This window comes from Pelodiscus sinensis, chromosome 1 (assembly GCF_049634645.1).
Source record: "Pelodiscus sinensis isolate JC-2024 chromosome 1, ASM4963464v1, whole genome shotgun sequence".
NCBI lineage: Eukaryota > Metazoa > Chordata > Testudines > Trionychidae > Pelodiscus > Pelodiscus sinensis.
In genome coordinates, this window is record NC_134711.1 from 97,726,404 (window position 1) to 97,738,565 (window position 12,162).

At 42.6% G+C, this 12,162-nt stretch overlaps 1 protein-coding gene across 9 annotated transcripts in view; it reads left to right on the plus strand.

Moving 5' to 3' along the window:
• Window positions 1-12,162, plus strand: part of SLC41A2 (solute carrier family 41 member 2) — a 107,216-nt gene that overhangs the window by 52,210 nt on the left and 42,844 nt on the right. For 3 of the 9 annotated variants that reach the window (XR_012906454.1, XR_012906456.1, XM_075938662.1), the window contains exon 7: window positions 4,603-4,801. The exons of the other annotated variants lie outside the window; for them this stretch is intronic. Coding sequence is in view for 1 of the 3 variants with exons in the window: in XM_075938662.1 (XP_075794777.1) it covers window positions 4,603-4,801 (199 nt within the window). In the remaining 2 variants the exon portion in view is untranslated. The remainder of the gene's footprint in view (window positions 1-4,602; window positions 4,802-12,162) is intronic. 9 annotated transcript variants of the gene reach the window in all.

The following is a 12,162-nucleotide window of genomic DNA, read 5'->3' on the forward strand; positions in this document are numbered from 1 at the left end:
CGTACAGCTTCTAAGACATTCAAAATGATTGATCCGCCCGAGACCTCGCACCACTTGGCTGCAATCTCTTCAGCGGCACTTCCGGTGGTATCCGTACCAAAGCCATCGGCACCGCCTGTAGCGATGGAAGCACGGCAGAGTCAGCACTGGTACGGGCCACTTCTGCATCCTCTGAGTCGGACTCGGCACTGGAGGGATCACCACCTCGTCAGCTGGCACTGACCTCGGCACGGGAGCAAACGGCGCCGACCTGGTTACAGAACCAAGAGCCACCAACCCCGGCACATGAGTGTTTGGCACCAACCGCGGCACGGGGCCAGAAGGCTCTGACTTCGCCGAGAGGCCGATCGGCACCAACCTCGGCACAGGGGCGAGAGGTACCGACTTCACCTCATCAACAACCGACACCGAGGTTGGTGCCGGAGTGGATGGCACCAACTTCAACACCACACATAGCCCCAGCCTCAGCAATGGAGCAGTCAGCACCTGCCAAAGCACGCGTGAAGACCTACCATTACCACAGTCCATCCCCAGGTTCACCGCCTCTCATGTTCTCACCAGCTCCATCACTTTCTCCACCTCCACCATCAAGCAGGAGATCATCCTGGCTTTCTAGGAGATATAGCTTTCCTGATAGACTGCCATCTCCTTTTCTGATGCCTCCTAGAGATACCTGTAGGTACTCTCATCGTTTCTCTGCTTCTCCGTCTCCACTTCCGAGAAGATCTTATTATCCCTCTCCATCTCTGCATTCACGGAGATCATCTTCTCGGCATGATTATACGAGGCATCATCCTTACAGATGTTCTTCTTCACAGTCGTCCTACTATCACCGGGACTGCTATGACTACCCTGAAGGTATACACTTCCTCAACTTCACTCCTCAGGATAGCCAACTACTTCGCGCACTTATCAAACCACAACTTTGATAACTACGCCAAGCTGACGGACCTGATGGAGGCGTTGCCAGAATCCAAAAGACCACTGCTCAAGTCCCTCGTTCAGGAGGGCTACGCATCCACACAAGCAAGTCTGCAAATCGCTATGGACGTGGCAGACACGGCGGCTTGGACCACAGCTACGGCCATAGTTATGAGAAGGGCCTCCTTTCTTCAATCCGCAGGAGTCCCCAGAGAGCTGCAAACAAAAGTGGAAGATTTACTGTTTGATATGGACAAATTATTCAGCAAAAAGACAGATTCGTCCTGCATTCTAGTAAAGATTCTAGAACAACCCTCCGATCACTGTGAATGTGCACCCTACCATATAGAAAGAGGTGTTATACACCATTTCAAAGATGCTATGATTATTTCCACAGTAGGCAGCAGTGGCAACATCAACAACATCAATTCGACCAACCACGTCATAGTCAACACCACAGACCAATGAGATGCCGGAACCCTAACAATTGCACACAGACTCAGCCCGGCAACAAACAGCAGGTTTGACGCGTTGGTCAAGAGCAAGCAGAGAGCCCCTCCAAGCCTTACCCACATGGTTTCACCATTGCCTAAGGCCCTTCAACCATCACGGCCAACATTACCACCGACAAGTGGGTTTTGGAGATAATCCAATCCAGATATGTCATCCCATTCTGTTCTCTTCCGCCCACAACCCACCATCCCCGACCCTCTTCAGGGACCCCTCTCATGAAGACTTACTACGCATTGAAATCACTCACCTGCTTCATATAGGTGTGGTGGAAAGAGTACCACTTCAATTCCACGGGAGAGGATTCTACTCCTGCTATTTTCTGGTACAAAATAAAACCGGTGGATGGAGACCGATATTAGACCTCTGGCAACTAAACAAATATCTCCGGAAACAACGTTTGAAGATGGTGACCTTAGCCTCCATACTACCTCCCCTGGAGCAGGGTGATTGGTTTGCTGCTCTCGACCTCAAATATGCTTATTTTCACATGACAATTCATCCCGTGCACAGGAAGCTTCTACGCTTCACAATCGCTACAGACCACTGTCAATATCAAGTTCTGCCCTTTGGCCTCGCAACAGCACCCAGGGTGTTCACGAAGACGCTCACAGAGATAGCCATGTACCTTCGACACAGGAGGGTGGTGATATACCCCTACCTAGACAATTGCCTTATAAAAGGATGCTCATCTGTGGAAGCTTCCGAAATGGTGCGGATTACAGGCGAAACCTTCCTTTTCCTAGGTCTCCTCATCAACGAGGACAAATCCACTCTTCAGCCTACTCATAATCTAGAGTTTATAGGCGCTCGCCTTGACTCCATAGTCCCAAAGGCGTACATACCCATCGCCAGATTTTGGGCAATACAAGAACTACTGGACGAGCTCCTCTACAAACACTCAGTACAGATCATCACAGTACTGAAACTGATGGGACACATGGCCTGCACAACATATGTTGTCTCCCATGCCAGATTGCACTTTTCGCCGCTGGAACACTGGCTGATTACAATCTATAATCCTATGAAACACAATGTACACAATTTGATGACTGTTCCGTTCACAGTCAGAACTTCTCTCTAATGGTGGAACAAAGATGACAGCTTACTGTAAGGGACCCCATTTCGTCAGCTGCCACCTCGTTGTCACGTTACCAGAGATGCCTCCCTCATTGGCTGGGGTGCTCATATGGGCAAACTCTCCATCCAAGGCCATTGGTCACCACAGAAGTCTCTACAACATATAAATCTCCTGAAGTTGAGGGCAGTCGCCAACGCTTGCAGGCATTTCCACTCATACCTTCGCAACTCCACAGTGGGCGTTCTCACAGACAGCATAGTGACCATGTATTATATAAATCGTCAGGGAGGTGCATGATCCCGATCGCTGTGCACGGAGTCAACCCGACTATGGAACTAGTGCATTGCCAACGGCATAACCCTTCTGGCATCTTATTTACCTGGCATCAGCGACACGATTGTGGATTCCCTCAGCAGGAATTTCGCAACGGATCACGAATGGGAGATTCACCGCGGAGTCCTCCACTCCGTCTTTTGCCAATGGGGTACTCCTTGAATAGACCTATTTGCCACTGCCAACAACAGGAAATGTCACCATTACTGTTCCAGAGAGGGCCTCAGCCGCAAATCCTTGGGGGATGCCTTTCTCCTCAATTGGAGATATCCCTTCATGTATGCTTTTCTGCCTACGCCTCTTATCTCCAGAGTCCTGCACAAAATCAAACTCGACAGAGCAATGGTAATATTAATAGTGCCTGTGTGGGCATGTCAGCGTTGGTATCCACACCTGTTATGACTGGCACTATACCCACCATATCAGCTCCCGTTGATCCCAGATGTCTTAACCCAGAAGCAAGGCTCTCCCCTGCACCTGCAACTGCGTACCCTTCATCTCTCAGCATGGTACCTAGTTGGCTAAATGCTTCTGAGGCTCTGTGTTCTAACCAAGTCAAAGACATTCTCATCCACAGTAGGAAACAGAATACACGATCTACTTATCTTGACAAATGGCGACGATTCACTTCCTGGTGTTCCGAACGTCTTACGGATCCTCAAACAGTCCCAATCCATATAATTCTGGATTATGTGATGCACCTGAAACAGACTGGATTGGTCTTAGTGTCCATCTCGCGGCATTGACAGCCTTTCAGCTCCCAATAGACGGTGTTTCTTTATTCGCCCACCCTCTCACAAGGAGATTTCTTAAGGGTCTAGTAAACCTGAACCCCCCTGTACGTACTCCCTCCCCGTTGTGAAGCCTGGACTTAGTACTTAGAACTCTCACAGCCCCACACTTTGAGCCTGTAGCTACAGTTCCTCTCCAGGCCCTTACGATGAAATTGGTCTTTCTCATCGCCATCACCTCAGCACGAAGAGTGAGTGAGATTTCAGCGCTTATGGCGGTACCTCCATATACTGTTTTTAACAAGGACAGTGTGATCCTGAGATACCATCCATCCTTTATCCCTAAGGTCTGTTTGGATTTCCACCTTAACGAGCCAGTAGTGCTACCCGCTTTTTACCCAAAACCTCATGCTTCATCGCGTGAGGCAGCTCTCCACACACTAGACGTGCACAGAGCCCTAGCTTTTTATATAGAGCGCACTAAACTCTTTAGAATAACTGGCAGATTACTAGTCTCCCTCGCTGAGCGTTCTAAAGGAGAGCCTTTATCATCCCAGAGAATATCCAACATCATTGTTTCCTGCCAAACCCAGTGCTATGCCATACAAAATGTGCCACTTCCACAGCGCCCAAGAGCCTACTCTACAAGAGCTGAAGCAACTTCCACTGCTTTTCAAAAAGGTGTTCCCCTTTCTGATATCTGTAGGGCAGCCACCTGGGCTTCTTATCACACGGTTGCCAAGCACTACGCTATCCAGTGCAGATGGCTTCCGGATACTTCCGTAGCATCTGCAGTGCTTTCATCCATGAATAGATAAGGGCCTCCGAATCCCACCTTCCTTTCGACAGGTGGGTACTGCTACTCAGTCACCTACAGTGGAGCACCCACGGAGACATCACTTGAAGAAGAAAGCGAAGTTACTCACCTTGGTGCAGTCACTGTCGTTCTTTGAGATGTGTGTCCCGATGGGTGCTCCACGACCAACCCGCCTTCCTGCTTTGGAGTTTGTTTTCTGTCTCTTGCAGATTCTGAGGCGGGTCCGAGGAACTGGTTAATACCAGATTGCGCAGCGCAGGAGAGTGCGAATGCCACGAGACTCCCCCGCGCATGCACGATCCAATTGAATACAGCTTTGAATAGCTCTGTCCTGCAGCTCTGGGGTAAGCCTACAGTGGCGCACCCATGTGGACACACATCTCGAAGAACGACAGTTACTGCACCAAGGTGAGTAACTTCTCTTTCATATGTCCCTTCATGCTTCAACCACCATTCCAGAGAGCATGCATCCATGTTAATGGTGGGTTCTGCTTTATAACAGTTCAAAGCTGTGTGCACCATCATATGTTCATTTTAATCAGCTGACTCAGATGCCACCAGCAAAAGGGTGATTATCTTTTTTGGTGGTTCTATAGTATCCGCTTTGGAATGTTGCTCTTTTAGGACTTCTGAAAGCATACTCCACCCCTTATCCTCCTCAGATTTTGGAAGGCGCTTCTGATTCTTAAACCTTGAATCAAGTGCTGTTGCTATCTTCAGAAATCTCACATTAATACTTCCTTTGTGTTTTGTCAAATCTGCAGTGAAAGTGTTGTTAAAATGAACATGTGCTGAGTCATCATCCAAGACTACTGTAACATAAAATATATGGCAGAATGTGGGTAAAACAGAGCCAGAGGCGTATAATTCTCACTCCCCGTCCCCATGGAGTTCAATCATAAATCTAATTAATGCATTATTTTTTAACAAATTCCATCAGCATGGAAGGTATGTCCTCTGGAAAGGTGGCAGAAGCAGAAAGGTGCGTATGAATGTTTCACAAATCTGGCATGTAAATACTCTGCGATGCTTGCTGCAAAAGTCCCATGTGAACACCTATTCTCACATTCTGGTGACATTGTAAATAAGAAGTGGGCAGCATTATTTCCCATAAATGTAAACAAGTATGTTTGTCTTAGCAGTTGGCCGAACAAGATCTAGGACTGATTGAACTTGTAGGCTTTAAAATTTTACATTGTTTTGTTTTTGAGTGCAGTTAGATAACAAAAAAAAATCTACATTTGTAAGTCACGCTTTCATAGTAGAGATAGCACTGAACATACACCATTTTGTATTCTGTCTTGCAATTAAGTTCAATACATTTGAAAAAAAAATCCATTAACATCACAAATGACTCTTGCTACTCCCCAAATTTCAACAAAATATTAGGCTTTTACATTATAAACATGAAATACGTGTGGACATATTGGGTCATAACTTTTTGTTGCTTTTTCCTCTGGGAGCCACCATTGCTCAACAGTAAATAATGTGATTGTTGCTGGCTACTCCACAGAATTATGCTACTTTTCCTTTGTTACGTATGTCTTGTCTGTCGTCTAAGGATAGACAATTCCTTTCTGAATCTAACCTTTTCAATTTTATGATAGCCTTGTACATGTCAACAAGAACTGATCAACCATAACACTGACTCTTTAATTCAGTCTTAAAAGCTGAAAGGTGGAGAACTACACTGAGATTAGACTCACCACATAAATGAAGCCTCCCATGAGTCCTACACTGACTATTAACATCAAGTGACAGTATTTTAAACACTGTCAGATTTTCAGCTGTAGACACATTTTGTCTGGCTTTTTGGTGACCTTTCCCCCCCCCCCCCCCCCCCCCCCCCCCCAGTTATCTAAGAATTGAAATTGGCCATCTCTAAATATGGGACTTACACATCCACGTCTCCCAACTCCTTTTGCTTGTGGATCGATCATGTTTTTGCCTATTTTTCTACTTGTATGACAGAAGTAGGTTCTTATGTTTGTATAACTCTTGAAACTATTAACCTGGCTTCTAGGACCAGGACTGCCTGTTTTGAGATTTTTGTCTACTGTTAGCCTCCTGCCTTTTAGGAAATCTCAGCATCAGAAGTGGGAGTGGTAACTTGGTCCATTGTAAAGAACCTCATACACATCAAGGTAGTAGAAAAGCAGGGTGAATTAATTTCTCCATCTTCCTCTGAAAATACTGTGCAACTTATTAGGCTCAACTGTAGAACTTTACTAAAGTGTGACTTAAATTCTTGGCCTCCACAAAATTATCTTAAGAGGAAGAGACTACAAGAGGAGAGAGAATTAGTGGCGATTGCATGCCTTTCTGCAGAAGGGAGTGGTCCCACTTTAGATTAATCATTGTTCTCTGTGATAGGAGGGACTTGTGATGGGTGTGCTTACAGAAGTCCCCTTGAGATTGTTCCATGGTGTGCTGATCATGCCATTGACACCCAACTTGTTCTCTAGGGCTCCCCACCACCTTGCCCTGCTGGGCCAGACTTTCTAGTCTCCCCCAGACAAGGCACAGAGTTGAGGTAACCTCCCCCCTGCAGAGCAATGCAGACACTGAACCATTTCACCTCTGGGAGGATGCAGTTCTTAGGCACAGCACCCAGGAAACCAACCCTCAAAGGGATTTAAAAAAACCCAAATAAATCAGTCTTTCTCTGTGTAAAAGTTTTGCACAGTGAAAGCTCATCAGATAAGCCTCCTTCAATGAAAGAGAGAGGTGCACAATGATTCTTCCCTCTAGGTATCAATTATTTACACTGGGCCTGATAGTAAACAAAAATGTTTTATTAAATACAAACAGTAGGATTTAAGTAGTTGCAAGTGAAAACCAACAGATGAAAGTAAGTTATTTCATTAAAATGAATAGAAAATGCATAGGTAGTTCAAAACCACTAAGAAGCTTATTGCAAGCAGATTCTTACACTAAAGAACTGTTCTTATTTCAGGCATAATCTTCAAGTCGGAGACAAATTCCTTTACTCTGACTTGGGTCTCCAGCCCCTTTAGTAACCTTCTAGACTAGTGTGTGCCAGGGCTATTTCCTCTGGCCAGCTGAAGACAAAGGGCTCATAGCTTCCTGTTGTTTAAATAGTATCTTCCCTAGAGTGTGAATCTTTAGTTTTACATCTCCCCTTTCATGGAAATTTACCGGGTTCAAGATGGGTACCAGTACCACATGATATGGTCATATGTGTTAAGAGTCCAATCACTTTTGGACCTAGAGAACAAACAAAGCTGTTTACAAGTCATTAAGTTGATAACCAAGTTGTTAAGGGGGGGGGGGGGGGGCAGGCAGTAGTAATGGCTCTCATTAGCACATTTAAAACTATAAACAGTCTCATACTTCATATTTCTAACTTCACATGCAAGAATGATACATGCCCCAAAATAGGATTTACAGATCCAGTGGATTGTAACATTGAAATTGATAGCTTACGTGAGGTATTTTGTCCCCAGCATCTCCGTGTTATGAATATTTATATTCATAAGTTAATTTTCATATATCATGAAGAGGAACTGTCACAGGACTAAACATATGTTGTCTTTGCCATGGTACTAGACCTAAGCGCCACCATGTCTTGGTCACGCTATGCTGCTCTGAAACATGTTGAGAATGATGAAACAATGCAGAACAAATATAGAGATGGGTGAAGTGTTTTTACTTAGAATGCGTCATAGAAGCACAATAAGGTGTTTTTTTGTGGTGTTTTTGTTTTCTGTGAATTAATAAAATGAAAAATGTACACATGCTTCCAAGGTTTCATCTGAGCCTTTCAGAGATAGACTTATCAAGACAGTATATTTCAGTATATGCTACCTTAATTGCTTGGAACCCCTAAGCCTCTATCTACACTGGACAAATGAGTGGTGTTATTGTATAAAACACTAAGGCTGTGTCTACACTCACGGCTCCTTGCGTGAGAATTATGCAAATGAGTGGAATATCGCCGAGCCTCATTTGTATACCTAATGAGCCGCCATTTTTCCAGAAGAGGTTCTTGCGCCAGAAGGAGCTGTCTACACTGCCCCTTCTTGCGCAAGAAAACCCCTCTTGCGAAATGCCGTTACGCCAATTATTTTCAGGAATAATGGCATTGCGGAAGAGAGGTTTTCTTGCACAAGAAGGGGCAGTGTAGACAGCTCCTTATGGCGCAAGAACCTCTTCTGCAAAAATGGAGGCTCATTAGGTATGCAAATGAGGCTCGGCGATATTACACGCTTAGCCTCATTTGCATACTTCTGACGCAAGAAGCTGCAAGTGTAGACATAGCCCAAGGCATGTCTAAACTACATCCTTTTTTCGAAAGAAGGATGTAAATTAGAAAGATCAAAATTGCAAATAAATCAAGGGATTTGAATTTCCCTTGCTTCATTTGCATAATGGCGGCCACGCGTTATTTTGCAAATGGGTATTTCGTAAGTTAAACCACCGGCTAGACACTGTTCTTTCAGAAAAATACCCTTTTTCAAAAGATCCTGTACTTAAAAAATGAGATTTACAGGATCTTTCGAAAAGGGGGGGGGGGTTGAAAGAACTGTGTCTAGATGGGGATTTCAGTTTTGAAATACCCTTTTTCGAAAGAATGTGCAGCCGCCATTATGCAAATGAAGTGTGGAAAATTCAAATCCCAGCTTCATTTGCAATTTCGATCTGTCTAATTTACATCCCTCTTTCAAAAGAGGATGTAGTCTAGACATAGTCTAATATTTCAGTTGTTCATATGATCAGCTAAGGGAAGTTAAATAGTGCTGAAGTTGATGTACTACCTCACCTCTACTAATACTAACTGATTAGATTAGCTGCCTTGATCAACTGTAACTTATTTCATGTGAGTGGTAGTACTGCTTTTTGGAACACTAGAGGGCTCTATAGGATCATAATTGAGATCTTAACCACTTTTTAACTACAAAATGTTGGTATACAAATGCTTTGAAACTCTAATAGCTAATTTTATTAAAGTGAAAAGTGCATCTCTGTTGAAGCTTTGGTGAATTCATTTTTCAAGATTTGGTAACTCAGTGTATAAACTTCACAAAATAAAGATTTTCTTCACAGGACTTTGTTAACTCAAAAATATATGGCTACATCTAGACTGTAAGCCTCTCTTGAAAGAGGCTTTTTTGAAAGATACTTTCAAAAAAGTCTCTTTCGAAAAAGAGCACCTTGACTACAACCAGTATTTTTGAAAAAGCAAGCTGCTTTTTTGAAAGAGAGCACCCAGGCAGTCTGGATGCTCTTTTTCGAAAAAGCACAGTTTGCATTACATAGCGCCTTTTTTTCAAAAGAGCACTTTTGGGGAAAAAAAAGCATTATTCCTCATAAAACAAGGTTTTCCACAGTCAAAAAAACTGCCGCGTTCTTTCGATCTACTTTCGAAAGAATGCGGCAGCCGTCTAGACGCAAGGGAAGTTTTCTCGAAAAAAGGCTTCTTTTTTTGAAAAACCCTGTAGTCTAGACACACCCTATATGTACATGCCATGGTGATATTATAAGCTTCAAAAACATTGGCTTTTTTAAAATTAAAGATAGAAAATCAATACTGTGTCTCTTAACTTTCCCAAATCTATATTAAGACATTATTTGACTCCTATTATCCTATTAAGATTTGTAACTGTACTAAGAAATATAGTATCTCCAGTTTATATTTTTCTTCCAAAAAAGTTTGCATTTTTGCGTGGCATCAGATTTGATATTCAAGTCACTGTAGATGTGCTGCACATTGGATTAATGTGAAGTGTATGTTTATCTTGTACTGGAAGGCTGATTGAAATTAGAGTTTTCATGAGGTGGATGAATGAATACATAGAATAAATTAGGGTTCATGAGAAACTTGTTTGGGTTCCTTGGGATACCTTTTTTTTTTTACCAAAGACTCATTTCACCATGTAATTTAAGTATACACTAATATTTTCTCTAGTTACTGTGTGCTGCTTTTTCTTCTCTCTCTCTGGTGAGAGTACTTTTTCTTCCCCATTGTACTTCCCCTCCCCAAATTGTGCACTGGCCATGCAGGGAAGATGGTACTACTATGAAAAGTTCTCAGAAGAAGTTGATTGAATTCAGTCCCAAACATAGTAAGACTTGGTCTGAACAGCTAGTAAACTGTTTCATATCTAGATTCTCTCAAAGTTCAGAATATTCCTGCTCTGTTTCCAGAAGTCTGAATCTGAACATGCATAGCTGCATTATCATTGTTAGAGCATCATGGACATTCGTTAATAATCCATTCAGCACAGTCTCTGAGACTTTGTGCTAGCCTAATAATACCTCATATATTTGGACTTCTTATTAAATAGATAGATTGCCAATGGAATTTAGAGTATTGGTAGTGGGTAGCCACTTGTTTTAATTTTTGGATGGTCTTTGCCATTAAGCCCAAGTAGGTGAGTTGTGGTAGTCTATGGAGCAAGCAAAGAACTGTTTCATGTTTTTCCCTACTGTTTAAAGAATTGAAGTGTGTGTCAGTACAAAAAGTTGGAAAGTAAGGAGAGGATTTAAAAAGCACTGGCCTAATTCAGTTCTCTTTGAAGATTACTATTGACTTCAGTGGGAGCAGAGTTAGGTCAGTTCTGACCACCCTTCTGAAGTTTCATCATGATTTTTGATTAATTTGATGTAAACTTTATATGCTAGCCTGTGTCCGGTTGTATAGCTGCATATCTGTTCCATCCAGTTGTTGTGGGTTAACTTCAAAATTTACTCTGTTCAACCTGGAAGAACACTGATTGCCAATTGTGGATTAGTTTGGTTTCTTGAAATTTGTGAGGCAGCCCCCGCAGCAAGCTATTTACATGAATTTTTTGAAATATTACTTTCTTGTTGTATTGCAGAGGGACTCTATATTTGTTTGATCTGTAGTTCATGAATCATATTATACAGCAGCTGAGGCTAATTCGTTTTTTTCTTTATGTTGTCATCAGAGGATAGCTCAGTGGTAGTGTCAGATATTTGTATGTACTATTTCTAATTTACTGCTTTGAAGTATTGGTATTTTATATGAAAAGAAAAGATTTGATCATTCTCTTTTAGTATTATTCACGTAGTTGTCTTAGTTAATTGTAAGGGTTATTATTCATAATAGGAACTTCTCTATCTCTGTGCCTTTCAAAAGAAAGGATCTATACCAGAAACTTTACTTAGAGGGAGGAAGTACAAACAAGTAAATAATTTCTTTATCCGCTTTCCCTTGAGAACTGATTAAATATCTTTCTTTATGAGTGAATACATTCCAATAGATTCATCTATTGGTTTACTGGGTTACAATGGTTGATTTTAGTATTGTAAATAAATGACTTCATTTTAGAGTGTTAGTTGCCTTTAGAGTATATTTGCATGTGTGTGTGGTGGTTTTGTTTTTTAATTACATGGCTGCTGGCAAAAGTTGATGTGATATAAGCAAGAGGTTTTTATGATTCACATGGGTATCTTTTCTCTGTGCTCAATGTTGTTCTTTTTGTTACTGTTTTAGTATACAGTGGATCTTTACTAGCCTATGGACTTTATCTTCTATATGAAACTGGCAGCCACTCTACATTAGCAAAGAGTTTAACCAGAAGAATGTCTTAGAAATCAGTGACCTCATTAGGTCTTCATTATTCTTACAAAATATGCTATAGGACAGCGGTTCCCTTAGTTGTGACTCACAAACCACCTACTGAGGGTAGAGGAGAAAGAGTCTGCAGGGAGAAACAAAACGTATGAAGTATTGTTAAAGCTAAGCTACAGCGGTGACACCTCTCTCTCTCTCTCTCTCTCTC